The sequence below is a fragment of the Agelaius phoeniceus genome, chromosome 3, assembly GCF_051311805.1.
Source record: "Agelaius phoeniceus isolate bAgePho1 chromosome 3, bAgePho1.hap1, whole genome shotgun sequence".
Taxonomy (NCBI): Eukaryota; Metazoa; Chordata; class Aves; order Passeriformes; family Icteridae; genus Agelaius; species Agelaius phoeniceus.
Genome location: NC_135267.1, coordinates 47,104,216 through 47,123,653, shown reverse-complemented (window position 1 = coordinate 47,123,653; position 19,438 = coordinate 47,104,216). Strand labels below are relative to the sequence as shown.

The following is a 19,438-nucleotide window of genomic DNA, read 5'->3' as shown; positions in this document are numbered from 1 at the left end:
TTTACATTAAAAACAGGAGCGGGCTGAGGCGCTTGGTCAGTGCGGGAGGCTGAACCGGGAGCCCGGGATCCAAATCTCTGGGGGCTGTGACTGGCCCGGGCCAGCCCGGGGCGCGCAGGGCCGCCGCCGAGGCAGCTCCCGGCTCCGGGCTCCCGCTCCCAGCTCCGGCTCCCGGTTCCCGCGGGGAGCGGCGGCGGCCGTTGCGCGCGCCCGTTATTCCCGCCCATCATTCCCGCCCGCCCATTCTCCTCGCGGCGGGCGGGGCCCGGGGCCGGGGGCGGGCGGGACGGGACGGGACGGGACGGGACAGTGCCTGCTCCCCGCACGGCCGGGACAGCGACGCCGAGGCTCTCGGCTCGCAGCCGCCCCGCCATGGCTCTCAGCTCCGAGAGGCTCTTCGACTCGCTGGGACATTTCGGCAGGTACGGGGGTGCCCCTGGCTGTCACAGCCGCACATCCCGTGCGGGGAGTGATGCTGCCCGCGCTGGCCGGGTGTCACAGCTGCCCCAGGGACAAGCAGCGCCGTGTGTCCGTGCGCTCCCGGCATCGCGCAGCCTGCGGGGCGCTCGCTCGGACACAGCGACACAGGCGCGGGGACTGTCACAGGCACGCAGAGAGTGACACACGGCACCGCGCTGTGTGAACTCACGCGGACCTGACAGGCACTGCTGCTTGTATGTGCAGCACTCTGCACCCCACCATGCACTTTTCCACCCAGACGCGGCGCTCCACGCGTGTGCCCACTCGCGCCGTGCAGCGCATCCATCCCCGTGTGTGCCGCGCTCGCACAGCAGCGATCCCACACATCCCACATGGCCTCGCAGAGCCGCCGGCACCACGTGCGTGCAGCCGCCCAGTCAGGGCCGTGCACTCTTAGACACTTAAAACTCACACATTTCTGAGCACACACACACAGACACACACGCAGACACACACACACGCAGCTTCCAGGGTGTGGAACAGCCTGCGCACTTCAGGGGTGACAGAAGGGCAAAGCAGTGTGCAGGGAAGCACTGTGTGACACTCAGGCTGTGTCTGCTTAGGGCCACAGGGTTGTTGAGTGCAGGAGATGATGTGTTTTTTATTGAGGCTGGGTTTGTTGTCCGTGTTACAGGCAATGGGAGTATGTGCATATATCCTTATCAGCAAGGGTTTACCTGTGTGGTAAATGATGTGTGCCCGGTGGCGAGTTTCCTTTGATGTGCCTTGTGGCTCTGGGGTGTGTCTGTGTGTACAGAGGCCTGGGTTTGTTGGATGGATACACAGACATGGCATGTCTGTGTCTGTTTATGCTTCTGTAGCTCTGGATGCAAGGCTGGCATCTGGGACTGCTTATAGCAGTAAGGGTAATGGAGAAGAAATGACTTAAAATTAAGTTTGAGAGGATATGAATATTAAGACTAATGGGTGCACATCCTCACAGTGAGCTCTCTCCTGCACGTCCGTGCTGTGCTGATCATTGTGGGGTTTGCAGGCACACACTCCTTGGAGCAGATGGCTGGAATAGACCCACGTGTCACAATTTGGCCACAGGCTCAAGCTGTTGAAGTGCAGTGTTGTGCTTTCTAACTCGGTGACCAGTGAGCCAGCCTAACCCACAGTGCTGGTCTTCTCTCAGGGGCAGGCAGGAGCAGCATTTTGGACAAAGCCTGGGAGCTCCTTGTAATGGTTGAAGTGCCTGAACTGCAGCAGGAGAGGCTCTTAATATCATGTGCAAGCAGTAGTGGTGGGTATCAATGGCCTCTTCAGATGGTTAGGATGGAAAGACTTTTTCTTGCTTAAGTGGCACCTGGGCTTAAATTAGATAGTTGACTAGGCTGTGATTTACAGGCATGTGTATCTGAACAAATCTCATTTGTTATCAATGCTGGGTCAGCAACAAAAATGCCTTGTTCTGTGTGAACTAGGAGAGAAATCCTAGCAATCAGTTGATTTTGCTGCTGTTGTTTCTCTCTTTTGTGCTCTTTGTGGAAAGCAGGCACTTGATGCTGAATACTGAAATAACACAAAAGTAGTTATTTTTAATTACTGGAGTAGTTTTCCTACTTGAGAACATTTATCAATACTTTGGATAAAGTTTTCAAAACTACTCCTTGCAATTAAAAGTAGACCAATTCTACAGCAATAACCTAGGGACCAGATTATTTGAGGTGCAGTTCAATAAGAGCTGCTTTAAGTTTAGGAGCTTTGAGATGAAATGCAGGCTACCAAAATTTGCATAGTCCTGTTAGATTTATGGCTGTTTGAGATTTCAAAGGCCACACCAGTGGTATAGTATAACAGTAGGTATAGTAGCAGCTTATGGTGGGTGGAGCTATTTAAAAATATTGTAAAAACTTTTTAAAATCCCTTGATAGTGCTAGATGAATGATCCTATTTCATATGAAAAAGTTGTTCATAACTGTAACCATAGAGTTAGTTCTGCTCAGTTTGCAGCATGCTGGCACTAAGAGATAATCAGTGGTTCATTTCTTCAGTTCAAGCAATTCCCATAAGGCCCATATAACCTATGCACTATATATAGATTCTATAGATTTGACACAGTCAGATTCTGAGCAATCCAAGCATGACTGTTAGTATTTTGAGACTGTTTTGATTTTCTTAAAATCTGACAGATGCAGTAGAGAATGAGCAGCTGTTCAGACATATATAAATACAGAGATAAAATGCATGCATTTTATATATATGTGATATATAATATATATCTATATAAAAGTTATTAATATACAGATAATATATAAGTTATTAGTATAAAGATTATATATATACACCTTTCCCATTGATTAAGTTTGTGAATTTTACAGAATTAACATTCACATGAATGCTGACAATATTTTGCTTTCTGTTTGGGCTCAGTTTCACAAGCCTCAGTGATGCCGTTGTTCTTAATAGGGTCTTGTGACATGCATGAACAACCATAAAAATGTAAAGTAGCCTATGCCATTAAAGGAAGACTTTAAGCCTCTGTTTGAATTTGGGCATGGGCAGCATCTGTGGCCTATAAATTCAAGAAGATTGTTTCAAACATTGTTCTTGAGTCTGTGGAGCATGAGATCACTGGTCACTATCGCAGAGATTGGGTGACAGACAAATAGTGCTTGCCTGACTCAGATGGCCTCATCACTGAAGGGTTGCCAAGCCTTAAAGGGTTGCCACTAAAGGGTTGCCAAGCCTCCCAATGCACCTGCAGTGAGCTGCACCCTTCTCCCATGCAGCAGATCCTGCCAGACTGCACCTATGGGGTCTCCCTCTCAGCCCCTCTCTGCCCACCCACTCCAGGTCCAAAAACCCTCTCAGGGGCCCATCAGGTAAAGTCAGGTGCAGTCAGACACTGGCTGTCCCTGGCAGGCCCCGTGCTGGGGAAGGGGAGACACGACCCGTGGGCATAAGGTTGGCAGCATGGTGGGTAGGTGAGCATTAGGAGATGGCTCACACTGCCTGCATGGCTAATTCCCAGGTAAACTAAAGGGCTTTTAATAACTTCAGTGACTTTAATCTAGCAGCAGGACACAAAACATACATGTGTGCTTGCTGGTGAGAAACAGGCCGTGTGTTCTGCTGCTCTCATGTGCACCATGGCAGTGTGCTGAGTGGAGACATGATCTAATCAGGAATGACTGTCTAGAGGGAGCTCGGGAGGTGCCCTTCTGGGAAGTGTGGATGAGTGCAAGGATTTGATTTCCCAGCTGGAACGTCTGGTAGCTCTGAGATGCAGCTCACACAGTATGCAGCATTTTCCTTGTGATTAACAGTTTTCAAATCTTGGCTTATACTTTAGCTAAAAGCAGGTGGTGAAAATTGTTAGAGAGAGAGAGGAAGGTTGGGTGTCACTGACACTATTTCCAGAGTTTGTAATGAAGTATTTTCAGAATCTTTTAAAAGATTGCCTTTTCTTCTGAAATATTCTGTCTTTTACAAAGTTGAGTACATCACCTAGATTTTCAGGTGTTGGTTTTATAAAGAATACATTTTACTAGCAGCTAGACCATCTAATAAATTAAAAATTACTGCTATTTATCTCTACTGAGATATTTATGTATTTATTCAGCTTTTGACATCTTTACATTGTTGTCTTCTATGCCCTTTTTGCCTGGTCAGTGAAGTTCCTACTGTTTGGACTGTAGAAGCAAGCAAACCAAAGATCAGCAATGGCTATTGTAGGAGGAGGGACAGTCTGCTTGTTTGGATAGAACTGTCACCTGTTCCAGCCAAACATGGGATTTAGTAGACATTGATACACTTGCCAACAGTTTTGACATCTCTTTATTACCTTGGAACTTTTCTAGTGTTTATAAAGGTATGAGAGAGTCTGCTTAGCTAAAAAACTTTCTTGACTTTTGTAGAAATTCTTTGTAGTGGACTTCTTCTGACTGCTGCTCAGTGCCCTGGTAGCAATATTTGAGTGGCCTGTGCTAACAACTGTTTCTCCTCTCCCTACTTTGCAGAGCTTTGGTTCACTTCTAAAGCTCTACACCAAACAGTCTGTCTTCTTTTCACATCCTGGAACTTTTCCAGGCTCCTCTTTTCATGCTCTTGCCCTTATCCTCTCTCTTATTCCACAGCTCACAGCTCTTGTGATCAGATTACATCTGCAAATTGTGCTGTGTACATTTTACTTCCAGAAAGTCATGGTTTGTATTCCAATTAACAAGGAGTCCCAAGTGTCTCAAAGATTATGCTCACTGCTTCTTTTCACAAAAAGAAAAAAAGAGACTTTCAAGCAATGATTTTTCACACTCACCTGTTTTACAGATACCTTGAAAGGTTCTTTCCCAGAAAAATACATTTTTCAAGTGGAGAAGGGTGCTTGTTAGATATGGAAAGAAATTGGTTTTCCTTTTTCAAGTTAGTATGGAGAAGCAGGCCATTGTACTCATATTCAGCATTTGAACAGTCAAGTTTTAATTTAAAAAGTGAAAATCTTACAAGATTTTCCTCAAATACTAATACCTTTAGTACTTAGTACATTCTACACAAAATTAATATTTTCAAACAATATAATGTGAATTTCTGCTTAACCTTTGAGTAGTTTGCTGAAGATGAACAAAGTGCTGTGGTTTGGAGATTGTTTAAAAAAAATCCTTTTTCCCCCCATATGCTACCTTATACAGTGGAAAAGTTTATTGCAACATATCTGTCATTCAGTTTTCAAAATGTACCAGTGGACAGCTGTCAGACAGAGGAATCTCATATCTTAGTCCTCCTTTGGCTCCCAGTCAGGGGTGGTGTTTGACAGAAATGTTTGATAAGCATTCTTACAACCATGCTATATTCTAACATCTGAGTCAGCCGACGCTCGTTTCAGATGTTCGTAGGATGAAACAGGGGGGCTTGAGCATTTCTTTTTTCCCCCTTTTTTCTGTGTGTTTGTGGGGATATTTTGCAAATAGTGCTTAACCTTGTTGGTTGAAGGGCGTGGTAATAGCTTTGGAGAACCCAGACAGCCCATGTGTTTTCAGAGAGCAAACTCCAGCAGCCCAAACAAAGGCCTTATTATCTATGCCTGACTAGGCAAAAGTGGAAATATTCTCAAGACTCAGAACCGAAGCTGGGTACTGGCAAGTGCTCCAGGATAATGGTGGCAATGTACCAGCAGCATGGTCTGCAGGAGGTTCTAATATAGCATTTGCTGGGATCCAGGTCATACTGGGGGCAGTCTAAAGCAAGATCTGCATAGACAAAGGTGTTCTGCCACAGAACATCCTCACCCTGGAGGTGCTTGCCTGTTTCTGGCTTGAAAAAGTAGATTATAATAAGAGAAGCAGATTAAAAAGTAGATTGCCATAATAGAAAGATGACTAAATAAAAAGTGGGATGAAATTGCACCTGTACTATCCATTTCTTCTCTAAGGCTAGAACCAGCAGTGCGAGCAACCCTGAAACCCAAAGCTGGTAAATCAATTATCATTTGTAAACCAGACGGCTGAGATTCACCTCTGAAATGTTGCCAACACCCCAGGGTGGCTTCTTAACCAAGTTGTAACACAGTCACAGTTATGGCAGCATAAGGCACTTATCACACATGTCAAGGAGCTGATGATCAACTCTTTAATCCTGAAATATTATGGTGTGAATGAATATGAAATACGTAGGGCACTGGACAGTGTGTTCCCTGTAATACAATGCCGAGGACAGGGATACCATTCTTATAAAAGCTGTGTCAGTAATTTTCTTATAATAGTAAAGATTTTCAGCAATACTCAGATATCTCTAAGGTGGAAGGAAATTTTTATTAAGGCCTTACTCATGGAAAGTTTGAATTTATTGCAGGAAGCAAAGTCATGCAAGCAGAAAACACCTTTAAATTTAGGGAATTTTTGGAAGGCCCCAGTAGCCTTTAGCACATTTTGTGACAATTTCTGTGCCATATTTTGCTATACACAACAAGGACGGTATTGAGATACATACACTGCCGATGTTTTATTTAAGATAACTTGAGGCACAAAACTCTAGCAGCTGAACAAGAACATGAGATCCTCCACTTTTCCGAAATATGGAAAAAAAAAATTAGCAAGCCAGAGGAGATACCAGCTGAGGTAGCTATATCTTGGTTACAATTGCAAGACTGGAAAAAGTGTGATGAAAAATTGTAGAAGACAGAGATTTACAAGTCCTAATAATGATAATTTGGCCATCAATGTACCATATTAAGGTACACATTAGCAGATTAGCTAATCTATAGTAATATAGTACCACATTAAGGTACAGATTAGCAGATTAGCTCATGCAGAGCAGATGTTCTTTGAAAATCACATGTGTTGAAAATATGATTTGAGGAATCTAGAAACACCATCCATTGGATCATGTACCGAACCCTTTCCTCAAGAAAATGTTTTGATCAAGAGGTGAAGATGGGTTTCCTCTCCCTCTTATCTGGAGGCATTGCCATTAGGTAGCTGCATCAGAGATGCAGCTGCAGCAGTGGTGCTGAGGCAAGAATACAGGACAAGTCATGAAGGATAGATGGAAAAGGCCAATAAGGCAGCAAAAAGTAGAAAATAAGTACTGAAAAGGTGCTTCAAAGAACTGGGAATAATTTGCTGCTCTATAAAGAGCAGTCAGCACCAGACTTCGGATGGAGTTCAGTGCTATTTAAATGTTATATCCATGATGGCCTGAACTTTTCCAGCTGTATTGTGACTTCATTCTCCTCTCTAAGTTGTGAAAGAGATATGGAAGCATCTAAGTTCCTACCTGATACGCCTGTAAAAGTCTGTTCTAGCTGTGTGGGGAATCAGCTGCCCAAATCAGAGCACTGGAGAGCTCACCTCAGTATCTTTACAGGCCTGTAGTGCAAACTTCAGACACCTGCTAAATCACCTTGTCCAGAGGGAGAATTGGACTGTTAAGAGCGTTACCCATCTGTCTTGTTTTCACTACGTGGTTTAGGACCAGGTAAATCCTGGTTTGTTTGTGGTTCCTCACCAAGTGAAAAAGGGATCTAGAGAAACAGATCCCTTTGGATCCCTATGGATTGCATACTTATATACATTATATTGCATCTAAGTGAACTGTAAGCATGGTAACATTATACGCATGATATCTCATTTCATTTAAACAATCTATATTCAGGTATCATATTCCAGAACAAATTGTTTGATCTTTTTTCCTGTGTCTTTAGAACTGGTGTATGTCAGCAGAGCTGGGAATACCATAAGGTATTCCCTTATAACAGCTCCACCTTTCTGAGAGATAATGCATGTTAGTTCCAGGTTCAGAGAACTGGAACCTCATCCCATTTACACCTGTATTTCAGGCTCCTCAAAGGACTGGCATCCTTTGTAGATCAGTGTAGCCACCCTTGGTTCTGTCGCACTCATTGAGAATAGAGGGAGCAGTTGGTAGAAAAGTACATTTAGGTAGAAGAACCCTGGTAGGTCTGAGCAGAATTCGGCTTCTTTATTTTTGTGGAGAATGGGACCTCTAAAATGCTTGTAAATATTAATGTGCAGTTAGGATATAGGATTATTCCAGACCATTCCCTTGGATGAGATACCACAAGGGAAAGACTCAAGGAAAGAACCTGACAGTACTGTGGAAGTAAATAATGGGTTGTGCATTTGCAGTGAAGAGGAACAGTTTGGAGGGAAGATGAGCCACGAACCTGCAAAAGAAGCTGAAAATCCTCTTGCTATCCATAGCCATCTTTTCTGTGGCTTTAGAAATAACTTCCCATGCCTTGGGGAAGATGTGCTGTCAGGGCTGCTAACCTGAGCCCTCCCAAGAGCTCCTGAAGGACTGGTGGGTCATCAGTGTGGACTCCTGAAGAGAGAGGAAGAAAGGACATACTTTTTACTCCTCTTCCATGTCCTAACTGGGTTTTAGCAAAGCCTGCAGAAGACTTTGTTAAAGATTCAAGTTACTCTTTTACAGAGAGGGAGCAGAGCTGTCGGTGTGGAGGCTGTTTTATTTCTCATGTAGTACATAGCCACTAAATATGGGTGTACTTAATTCCAGAAACTAAAGCATGCTTGACAGAAGAAAATCATTTAACCATACCAGACTCTGCATTAAATTGAATCTCTTTCTTCAAGCTATAGAGATATAGAATTGAAAAGGTAGGATTCCATATAAGCAGGATTGCAACTGGCAGTATTCTCTTCAACGGGAAAGAATCTGTGATTGACACTGAAATGCATTGATTTACATGTTGACTTTGTCCCAAATTTTAGAAGACAGAGTTATCTGACAATTAATTCCCTTAATGTAATGTCTTGTTAAGTGATTTTTTTTTAAATTAAATATTCAAAAAAGCTAATAAAGCAAAGGTATCTACTTCAGCTTTTGGGTTTTGCTTTTGATGAAGAGTCACTATGGTGAATGTCAGAATTAACAATGAACATTGTAAGAGTTGCAAATGGAGCCAGGGAGAGTAAAATGACACATTATCTAGTATAAACTGCTTTATGTAGCCCATAGAAATAGACTAAATTACCTTAACCACATTCAAGGCTGTGAAAGTAATGCTATGGATAAAATCACTGCTTATATTAAGGAGGATTTACAGAATAGAGCAACCCAAAATTCCATGACATTCCTCCCAAGTATTTACAGAAATGATTTAAGCATACTTTGATCCATGGAGATAATATTCCATATTATTTCTAACTGAAAACTCAGAAGATACTTGTAGGTACAGGAACAGCTACAAACATTCCCTAGGAAAGTGATGTCCACTGTTCTTAAATTAATTACACAGACTCCTCACTTGTTTTGCATTTTTCCATGAGAACTTTCAAAAACCTGTAAGAATGAGTAACTTTACAATCATTTTCTAGGTAGGAAGGAATTAAATTTCAAATGTAGAAATTTAAAACCTTGGGAAATATGCTTAACAATGTGTGGGAGGATGTGAAGAGAATTTATGTAGGATTGTTACTGAAAATGAACTGTCTATATCCAAATCTTCTTAGATGTGGATTACAAATAGGAAACAACACCAAAAAAAGAGTTCTTTAAAGGCATAATATAACTATGAGAACTGTAAGGCTTAATTACTTTGTGAATTAATCTTTAAAAAATAGATTGCTCATTGCTTCAGCATAGGCATTTTTCACCACTCTGAAGCAGATATTCAATTAATGTGTTTATACTGTCAGCTGCAACAGATGCAAGGTTTTGCAGAAGAAATATATAAATAGAATAACAGAGGTGTAAGAATGTTATTAACATGACAACCAGTTAGTTTTATTTCAGGATTATAGACAGAAAAAAAGGGCAAAATAAATATAAGCTAGTTTGAGCAAAGTTAGTCCATTGTGTCAGCAATGTAACCAGCAGAAAACATCCTATTTCCTAAATGGGAAAGGAAGGATGAAATATAACTGTCTATACATTAAGTACTGCCTATGTCTATAGTTAGGTAGAACCTCAATAAAAACACTGAAATTCTATTAGACACTTTACAGAAAAGATTTGCTTACATAAACTGATGGAAGTGGTACAGTGTGGAAGGGAATTAAATACCTAATTTGGATTTGTCCACGAAGCAGAGGCTGACCAAAAGAAAACAGTGTTACCAGACAAACTGGAATTGAGCTTTCCCTGTGACAGTAATGCTAGTGATACATCATGAAGAGTACATGCTCATTTTCTAAATGGTAGATGTTTATAGAAATGCCATTCCTGGAACAGAAACTTCCAAGTATAGAGCCTGAAGTGTTACTACTGTTCAAGTGTAACCACTCTGCTGTGTGTAACACTAGTCCAAATTATTCCAAACCAAAGCTAAATCACTTACAAACTGCATGGTCATGCTCTTTCTTGATTAAATTACCTGGTATATGTATAGCAGAAAGGGCAAGTGGGTAGCTAGAATAAAAAAAAAAACCTGACTCTGGTGTTGGAATTGCTGTTGCTCCCAGTGATGTGCTCCCCCTTAATCAGAGGTTGCTTTCCCAGGAAAGTCAAATGGAATGTTTATGTGTACCTTGGTTGCTTGAGTGCAAATCCAGGGCCTCTGTGTCTTTCCCAGTTTCCCTGCCATTTGCATGAGAAGGTTGGGCATTGGGGTGGAGTGGCTGAGCCATGGTCACACCATCCTCCTGCCTGGCTGTCCCCTGGGGCAGCCACCCTTGGCAGGGGGGCAGCAAGAAACCCCGGGCACCTTTAGCAGCAGCTCCCTTTTGGCTGTGTGTGGCTGTCCAGAGGTGAAAGCTCTGCCACCCAGCTGCTGAAACCCAGCAATATTTACTGGTTTGTCACGGGTGCTGACAGGAACCTCACGCGCCTGATTTAAATAGTCAAAAAGGAAGAACTGCAGAACTGTTCAAAGTTTCAAAATATATATATATATTTAAGTATGGCTCTTAATTCTCTAGCACTGTTCCTTTATTTCCATGCTGATGTGACTGCCTTCATCTGAGCTGTCATACCAAATGCAGAGTAGTGAGCAGCCAATGTATTTTTCTTCTTGACTCTGGTGAACAAATGCTGGACTTGTCTTAATCAAAGGCAAATGTGCATAAGTTTAATGGGATAGAAGTGAATTCTTCAGAGAATCAGTTTTAAGTATAAGAATGATTTGGTGTCTGATATTTGGTGACTGCACATCGATGCACGCATTGTTGTCAGTGATTATAATATTTCATTCCTGAGATTTTCCTGATCTCCACAGTTTCCTTTATTCCTGTTTCATCTGTGCTGTTCATAGGTTTAAACTGGACATCCAACACAGCATCTTCTGTCTCTGAAAACAAATTTTGGCAATAACCATGTGGGCTGAGACTCTCAGCATAGTTCAAACTGATCTTAGGAGGGAAGGAAGTTTATTCTTGACACCATAAGTCAAATCAGGCTGTGCATGTTGTATATTTAAGGCTGTCTCCAAATTTGTATCTCTGCACCATGGCAAAAATACACTTGAGTCACATTCAGTTCCTTTCCTCTCAAAAGATAAATGTGGAAGTGCATCATCACTTTTTGGTTTAGAGTGGAAAGAATGCTGAATGGCTTTTCTCACATGAAAAAAAAAAAAAAAACAAACCAAAAACCAATCAACCCAGGATGGAATACAGAGGTTAAAGTGGTTACTGAACACAAATTCTTTCAGAAATAGTAAATATCTGGACATTTCATTCCACTGAATCCATCCTGTTGAATGTACACTGCACAACAAAAACATACTGTGTTTTCTGACTTAAGCAACTTACAAATGAGGTTGTTGACAAGACAAGCAGTAAAAATAGTTCTTGTAAAGCCAGTGGAATAGTACAAATACTTTGCTAATCTCAGAACAGTTTTGTGAGTCTATTCTAAACCAAAATTATTTAAAATGTTTATATTAGATTTTGATGAGTATCAGGGTAATTCCCCCTCTTCTGTTTTTGATTGAGAGACAAGAAAATCAGAATCATATTTTATTTAACATAAAATTAGTGTCCGACAGCAAGTCTTGTCCCTGCTATACACTGCAATAACTGACAATGCTAAAAGTACTCTGAGGCTGGGGATTTATTCTCTAACATATACATGGCAGTGTGCACTTCAAGTATTTTTTGTGTGCAAGATGGACAACCTTCCAAATAGACTGGTGTGGATAGTTTACATGGATGTAATATAAATTAGAGTGGACAACTAGTCTAGCTTATTGGTTTTGTGTTCCATTTTTAAAAATTTAGTATCTATTTTGACTTTTTTATTCAAGTCAAATCAGTTTGCCAGGCAAAGTTCACAGATGGTCTACAAAAGAAATACCACCACAGCTGAGGCTAGAGTGCACTGTGTCTCAAGGGGGGAATAAACAGTGGCAAAAGAGAAGGGAGAAAATATCTTGCATTGACAGTGCCACAGAGATGTTGTGCCGTGAGACTACAGCCAGAGCAACAGTGATCTGTGATCTAATTCATTGTCTTTATGGAACAGTATTTCTCATATTCAGGTACTGACATGATATTACCAGTTGTTTTTCTTCCTGATCTTTGAACTTGTGCAGAGGAAATAGAAAATGCAAAAATCTTTTTTTACTATAAGCTGTAAAGTGAAAAAAAAATTACTGTGGAGAAATATCACAAATATTTTAAGAGGGACTGGAACGTTTTCATGTTGTGTCTTGCTTTTGTGAAGACAATTTTAGGCTCATTTGACTTCTGGCATTCATTAAGGATCTCTATACTGGAGCAGTAGCCTATAAAGTCTTCTTGACTTCTATATTTGACACTCCTGGCAAGAGTGACAAAATGTACTTGCCAAATAATTATCTCCCATGGCAAGTCACTGAAGAGATGGAAAAACACTGAGAGAAATTATCATACCTTTTAGGACAGTCATCATGTTCACAGAACTTTTTTTTAAATGGCAAAAAGTAGGGTTTTAAAAAGGAAAACATATATCTGTAAAATAGGTTAGAATATTTGCAACAATATATGTTCTATAATCTGTAGTGTGTATGTGAAGATGATTGGTACTAAAATCCTATTGCCAAAATCTGCCCTTTTTGAGATCAGTCCTGGAAAATAAATCACAGAATTTGCTTTTTTTTTGGTGAATTTCAATAGTGTTTTTTGCTCCTGCAATGGTATTTTCTTACCATTTCCATGCATGAACAACAGTATTTCTTTACTCAGGGAAATTTAACTTCAAACATTGAGTTTGGTGTGGTTAATAAAGGGATTACAGTGTATATTATAGTATATATATAGCATATAGTATATATTATATATAGTATATAGTACATATCCTATATATAGTGTATACATTATAGTGTATATATTATACACACTATAATATACAGTATATACTATATATATATAGTATATATTATATATTATAGTGTATATGTAGTATATATATGTGGTTAGTACAGGGATTATAGTATATATATATTATATATATGGTAGCTATACTATATACACGGTATATAGTATATGTCTGCAGCAGAGAGCTTTAAGCTCAGTAATAAAGGACTTTCTTATCAGTTTGGTGTTCTTAAATTAAGAATGGGGTAAAAAGTTAATGATTTACAGTGGGGATCAAGGGCAGCCTAGACTTTACCCTGTGCCTCAGGGCCAGAGCAGTGCATGACCTGTGGATGTTGTGCTGTGACCTCCCAGCCCCGCACAGCGCCCGGGAGCTGCTCCAGGCTCCCGCAAGGGCCGGGGGCTGCTGGGCCATGGCATGAGCATAGCCAGGGACCTGTCCCAGGGCTCTGACACTGGGCAGGACATCCACATGGCCACAGCCCAGGGTCTGGGATGCAGCTCATGGACCAGGGGTTCAAAGGGAGGCATCCCAGGTGGCAACAGAGGAGGCAGCAGCTCTGTGCTCCTCCTCGCTCAGCACCCTCTGCCACCCCCATCTCTGTCTGCACTGAGGCTGGACCTGTGCCCTTGTCCCTTTTCAGTCTCCAGCTGTTCTGGAAAGCAAAATTCCATTAACCTGTAGTACTCTCCCATCTCCTTCCATCCCTACATACTTATCTTCCTACATCCCTACGCATCGACCTCCCTACACACTTTTCATTCTTTCCCTATGTTGTCCCTAATGGTTGGATTCATTCCTCTTTGGGAACTATACAGGTTAAGGAACTTCCTGACATTTACACCACTGGTCTTTCTGGAAGAAGAGCTCTTCCTACCCACAGGAGATTGGCAGAAGCTTGTAAGGTTGGGCTTTTCAATCTAGGACCAGTGGGAATGCTGTTAGAACACTGCTGTAGTCAGCAGTGGGTTTCCTTCACAGCAAAACAGGACTTTCAGGGTAGTTTTTCTGTGTTTTGTATGTACAAAAATATGCACATACAGACTATATACAGACAGAGGCTTAGCCAGCCCAGTGTGGAATTTTACTGGAGAGAGCAGTAAATAGTTTTTGCAGGCAGGGAAGCAGCTTGTTAGTGTGGTGCAGAGTGCCTTCGGACCCTGGTGCTTCCAAATGCTTTTCTAACTTTAAATCAGGCCTTATTCCTCCCTATCCCAGCTCCCCCTGCCTGCTCCTTGGCTCTTTCATTGAGCAGGTAGTGGTTAAAAACTGCAGTGCAATCCCGCCTGCAAAGTTCTGATCAACATGGTAATTTTGCTGTAAAAACCCATTTTTCCATTCTTAAATGAAGTCATATTCAGCATAAATGATGTCTGTTAATGTCTATCTGGTATTCTGACTTCTTTTGTTTGCATTGATGCTGCAAATTAGGTAAGAAAAATAATGGTGCTACAAAGTGGATTTCTTTGTTGAAACTGAGTAAGATTTTCATAACATTGGAAATGGAAGGATGTTTTTCACAAGAATAAGCTATATCTAATTGTAAGTTAAACCCTTGAAAGATGGGTGAAATATTGTATGACAGGTATTTCTTTAAAATGAATCCTTTATTGCTTTTTACAGAGGTGGAAAGAAAGAAGGGGCACAAAAAAGAGGAAATAGTTCAGACTGTAGTTTGTATGGTTGTCAGCAGTAACAGGAGGAGGTGGAGGAGAACTGAGAATTCTGTACAACGAAGTGATAAAAGAAAAAGAAGATTTATTCAAGTTGTAGCAGGGTGTTTTATAAGCTAATAATAGTCTTATATTTGAAAAGAGGACATAGATTTTAGATTTAATGAGAAACTTTCCTGCAGAAAGATTTGACAGTGGAGCAGTCTGTCAAAATGGGCATTGAAGTATGATCACAAGAAATGTTCAGGAAGAGATAAGATAAAACTCTGAAGTGAGTAGTGAGAGCAGAGATTAACTAGACCTGCTCATAGCCCTAGTGATACTGTTGGGCTTTGAATTTGTAAAAATGTGTGTAGTGGATGGTTTCATGCCATCTTCTCAGACTCTATCCTTAAAAGTTGTTATCTCCCTTAAGCCTCTCCAACAAAAAAATGGCATAAATATATTTTTCCTACTCACTCTTACTGAGCTGAAGATAAATTATGATCCTGATATTTCTTGTATTGCAAGAACTGATTAGGAAACTCAAGAGGTGTGTATGAGAGTTTGAAATGATTTCATTCTCCCGCTCTCTCAGAAATACCAAGGGGATTATTTGACACTGCAATTTTCCAATGCATAATGACAGAAATTGCAAATACTGATTCCAAGTATGCCACTTTTTACTAGCTAGTAGAAGATGTAAGTGACAGCTTCTAGGGGTTTAATTTACTATTATCTCTTTCTAGCGTTCTGCATACTGCAACAGTAGCCCAGGTTGTTGAATTTGGTCGTGCTCTGCTATTTTTAAAATGAATTTGTGTCTTTTGATGGGAACAGTTTAAAATGAAACTGGAGAAGAGGAACTAAAAAACATTGTTGACCATGTTTGTCTGCATCAATAGGGTCCCAAGGGTTACATTTCAAAATAACCTTTGCTTTTTTTATGGTCCAGGATAGCTCAAACACCTTTCAGAGCTGTTTCAGCCTTGCTTTCACCTATGGCTAGCTACTTAATCCCCAAGAAGCTGTTCTCTTGAGAGAGAATTGATAGACTTGAAGGGTTGCTGTGGTTATGTTCAGTTTCTCCTGACCATATCTTTCAGTTTTGTTTGAGAAGGAGCAGCATGGCACCTGTGTGAGGATTGCCTTGCAGCATCCTCCAGAGGGAAGTGGAGCCAGATTTTGAGCTGCCACAGTGGCTTTAGCAATTGAACTCACTCCTCAGACTGCTGTAGAAAAGTCAATAGAGCTGTTTGTCAAGAGAAAGGGGGATGAAAAGCACTGCAGCAGAACAACAGCAATGTCAAATGCCATTGGAAGGACAGGATAGGCTTTTACATTACCAAGGAAAGAAATAAGAATCAAGATAAAAGGCAGAGGAGAATGAGGATGGTGAATGGAGGTGTGCTTTACAAGAGAACTATTTTATTGGAAATGTTAATTGGGTATTAAGACAAGCCAGTAAATTCTTATAGATAGTTTCAAATTATTTAGAAATTTTGATGATAGATTTAAAAGCCCTAGGGTATGTACTGTTGAGATCTGTATTATGGGAATTCATGGCTAGATTAGATACATTTTGGAGAAGGCATATCTAGAATCTGCATTTTTACAGGGATTGGAATTGCTCTGAATTTTCCCAAAAGACATTTCAAAGCATTTGGTTTTGGACATTATTTCCTATAACTTCAGCAGAGGTAGCCTCTGATCATGTTAAAAAAAAATCTGCTTTTTGTTTCATGCTGCCGAGGCCTGCTGTGTCCTGCAAAAAGAATGTGTGTATAGAAGCTCATTGAACACTTCTTCAAATTATTGCAATTCATTGGCCTTCAGGAAATAAAAAAGGGAGGAGAACAAAAGCTTTTTTGTTTTTTCTGAACAGATGTTGTATTAATTAGATGCATAATTTAAGCATTTAATTGAGAAAACGACTCCTTATGCTTAAATTATCAGAAAATGTCTAGAATTTGCATACAGTGACACTAGAGTTCAATGCAAGTCTTTTGAAAGTCTGAACACATATGCAATTTTTTTACTAAGATTTACATGCATCTCAAGCAAGCTTTAAAAGCTGTTAAAATGCCCAAATTCAGGCTAGGCATAAAACATTCTTTTACTAAGTTTGCTTTATGATACAATCTTTAATGGATAACTGCACACGCTGTTTAAGCCAAAACCCAACCCAGTTCAGAGCTCTGTTTTGCTACAAAACATTTCACATTGTTCAGATTCCATCTTCTACGTGTGTCTACATGTGTTCTCTCTTTGTCTTTTGGCTGCAATAAAGAGAGATGGAAAATAGATGGAATTCAGCTGTAGAGATACAAGTAGGTGGAATGAGGGTCTTAATGTGTTTGGTTTGTTTTATTTGATGCACATATCTCTACTCCTAAGAACCTGAGGTTGCAACATTTTGGTTTTTCTAAGCATCCAAGTAATCTGAGGCCTTATTTTAAGGGGATATGCTGCAGAGATTTGGAGGGTGGAAGGCTCTTCAAACTAAGTGCTTAAGGTCCAAACTGTTTCATTTTAAATTGTCTTCTCCGTATGACTGAACACATGACTAAGAGCAGCACTCATTTCTTAACAATAGATTCCAAATTGTGGATCTTTTTCTCATCTTTGGTCTCTTGCAGAGCTTAGCTAATATTGAAGCAGCACCACACAACAAAACACTAGACACATTAATGATATCTCCATTTACTGATCTACCCAAACAATTACACTGAATATTTTTTTCATGTGTAGAGGGCTTTTCCTCAGTAAAATGTTTTCTTTCCCTTTACAGATTTCAAGCATGTGTTTATTTTGCATCTGTCTTTCAAGCTATGTCATGTGGTATCCATTACTTAGCATCTGTGTTCATGGCTGTTACTCCTAACTTTGTATGTGGGTTCCCTGGAAATGTGAGTGGTGTTCTTTTCCACAACTCCTCTGCATCAAGTATAGAGGACATCTGGACACTATGGACATCAACAGAAAACTACATTGTAGTCCAGCTGGAAAATGGAGAAATTTGGGAACTTGATCAATGCAGCAGGTCCAAACGAGAAGTCACTTTGGATCTGGCATACGAATACAAAGGCAACAAGTCTGTATTTCCTTGTTCTGATGGATTTCTCTATGATGATACAAAGTGGAAGAGCACTGTTGTTACACAGTGGGATCTGGTCTGTGACCGAGAATGGCTTGCAAAATTAATCCAGCCTACATTCATGCTTGGAGTCTTGATTGGAGCAGTGATTTTTGGTGACATTGCTGACAGGTAAAGTGCCATCCTCTGAAAACTGTAGCTTCAGACTACAGTAACTTTATGTGTATCTACCTGTTTTTGTTGTTTCTATTCATTGTATATTCATAACTACATATGCCACATCCAGGAGGTTTGGATATTGCTTTGTTCACAGATCTGTTTAACTTGGTTTCTTTTTCCTATTACAAGTCCTAATTTTAAAATATATTCTCAAATAATTTACTTTTAGAACTTTTTCAAACTTTCTCATCCATTGTTCTAGACCTTGATCCCTGAAACTGCCCTGTGCAGCTAGTATTTGTCTTTATATTTTTATTTATTTGTTTGGTTGGTTATTTATTTTGACAGGAATAGCAATAGCTCATTGTAATAGCAATGGTAAAACCTGGGAGTAGATTTTCACCTCATTTTTCATGAGAAGAGGTTCCTCATGGAAATGCAATTTTTTTTTTTTTTGTAGTATGACAGCTGGAGGGCTAGTAGAAGATTAAATATCAGGTATTTGAAAATCACTTTTCCTAACCTCTGTCATGAATACAGCTCAATGGAGCTGATGCAAAGGCTATGAGGGTTTAATCAAGCCCCACTTCATAAAATAAGCACCCAGATACTATTTTTCCTTGCTGTCGAGTTGTAGGTTTTTCCTGAAAAATTAGCTTAAACCTTAGTCTCTTGAAAGCTTGTGAACATAAGAGGAAAAATGGGTGTGGGTGAGCTGGGCTGTAGCTTCACTCATTTACCAGCATGAACAAAGTTCTGTTTGAGCACGAGGAGCATCAGTCCTGGAGGGACTCGACCCGAGCAGTCTCTTGCCCACAGTTCCAAGGCCCATTCCTGTCCAACAGTTCTTCCCTGGGTGTTATCTCAGCCCATGCACTGAAATCCAGCATCAGAGCTGGACTCAGAAGCAACAGTGTGCCTCAGAGTACACATCTGTGGCCTCCTGCCTCAGCTGGTTTCCTCTCTCAACACGAACAGGCATATTCCTGAGAGCACCCAGCCATGCCTGTCTGTCCAGATGAGACTCAAATATTCAAGTTATGTTGAACTTAGCTTTGTCTTGGGCACTTATTGTACCTGTGCTTTGCTTTGAAGGCTGGTTTAGAGTTATGTCTTTCTATAAAGGAGCTTGTTGACTGACAGTTCTGCTGGGTGGAGAGTGATGTTTCATCCCACATCTAAGACTGTAAGGAGATCAGAAGTGTTGTTTTCTGATTTTCCTTCATTAGCACAGCACTACAGTGTGACAGTCACAACATGGGAATGCAAAAACAACGATGAACTTTTTAATTTGGCTTTTAGAACACATGGAATCAATCTGCTTCCCAATGCC

At 40.7% G+C, this 19,438-nt stretch overlaps 1 protein-coding gene across 1 annotated transcript in view; it reads left to right on the top strand.

The window, feature by feature from the left end:
* The first annotated feature begins 286 nt into the window (after window positions 1-286).
* The window catches only part of SLC22A16 (solute carrier family 22 member 16), a 35,584-nt gene continuing 16,432 nt past the window's right edge, over window positions 287-19,438 (top strand). The window contains exons 1-2 of the mRNA XM_054630582.2: window positions 287-422; window positions 17,641-18,117. Of these exons, the coding sequence (XP_054486557.1) occupies window positions 373-422; window positions 17,641-18,117 (527 nt within the window). The 5' untranslated portion in view covers window positions 287-372. The remainder of the gene's footprint in view (window positions 423-17,640; window positions 18,118-19,438) is intronic.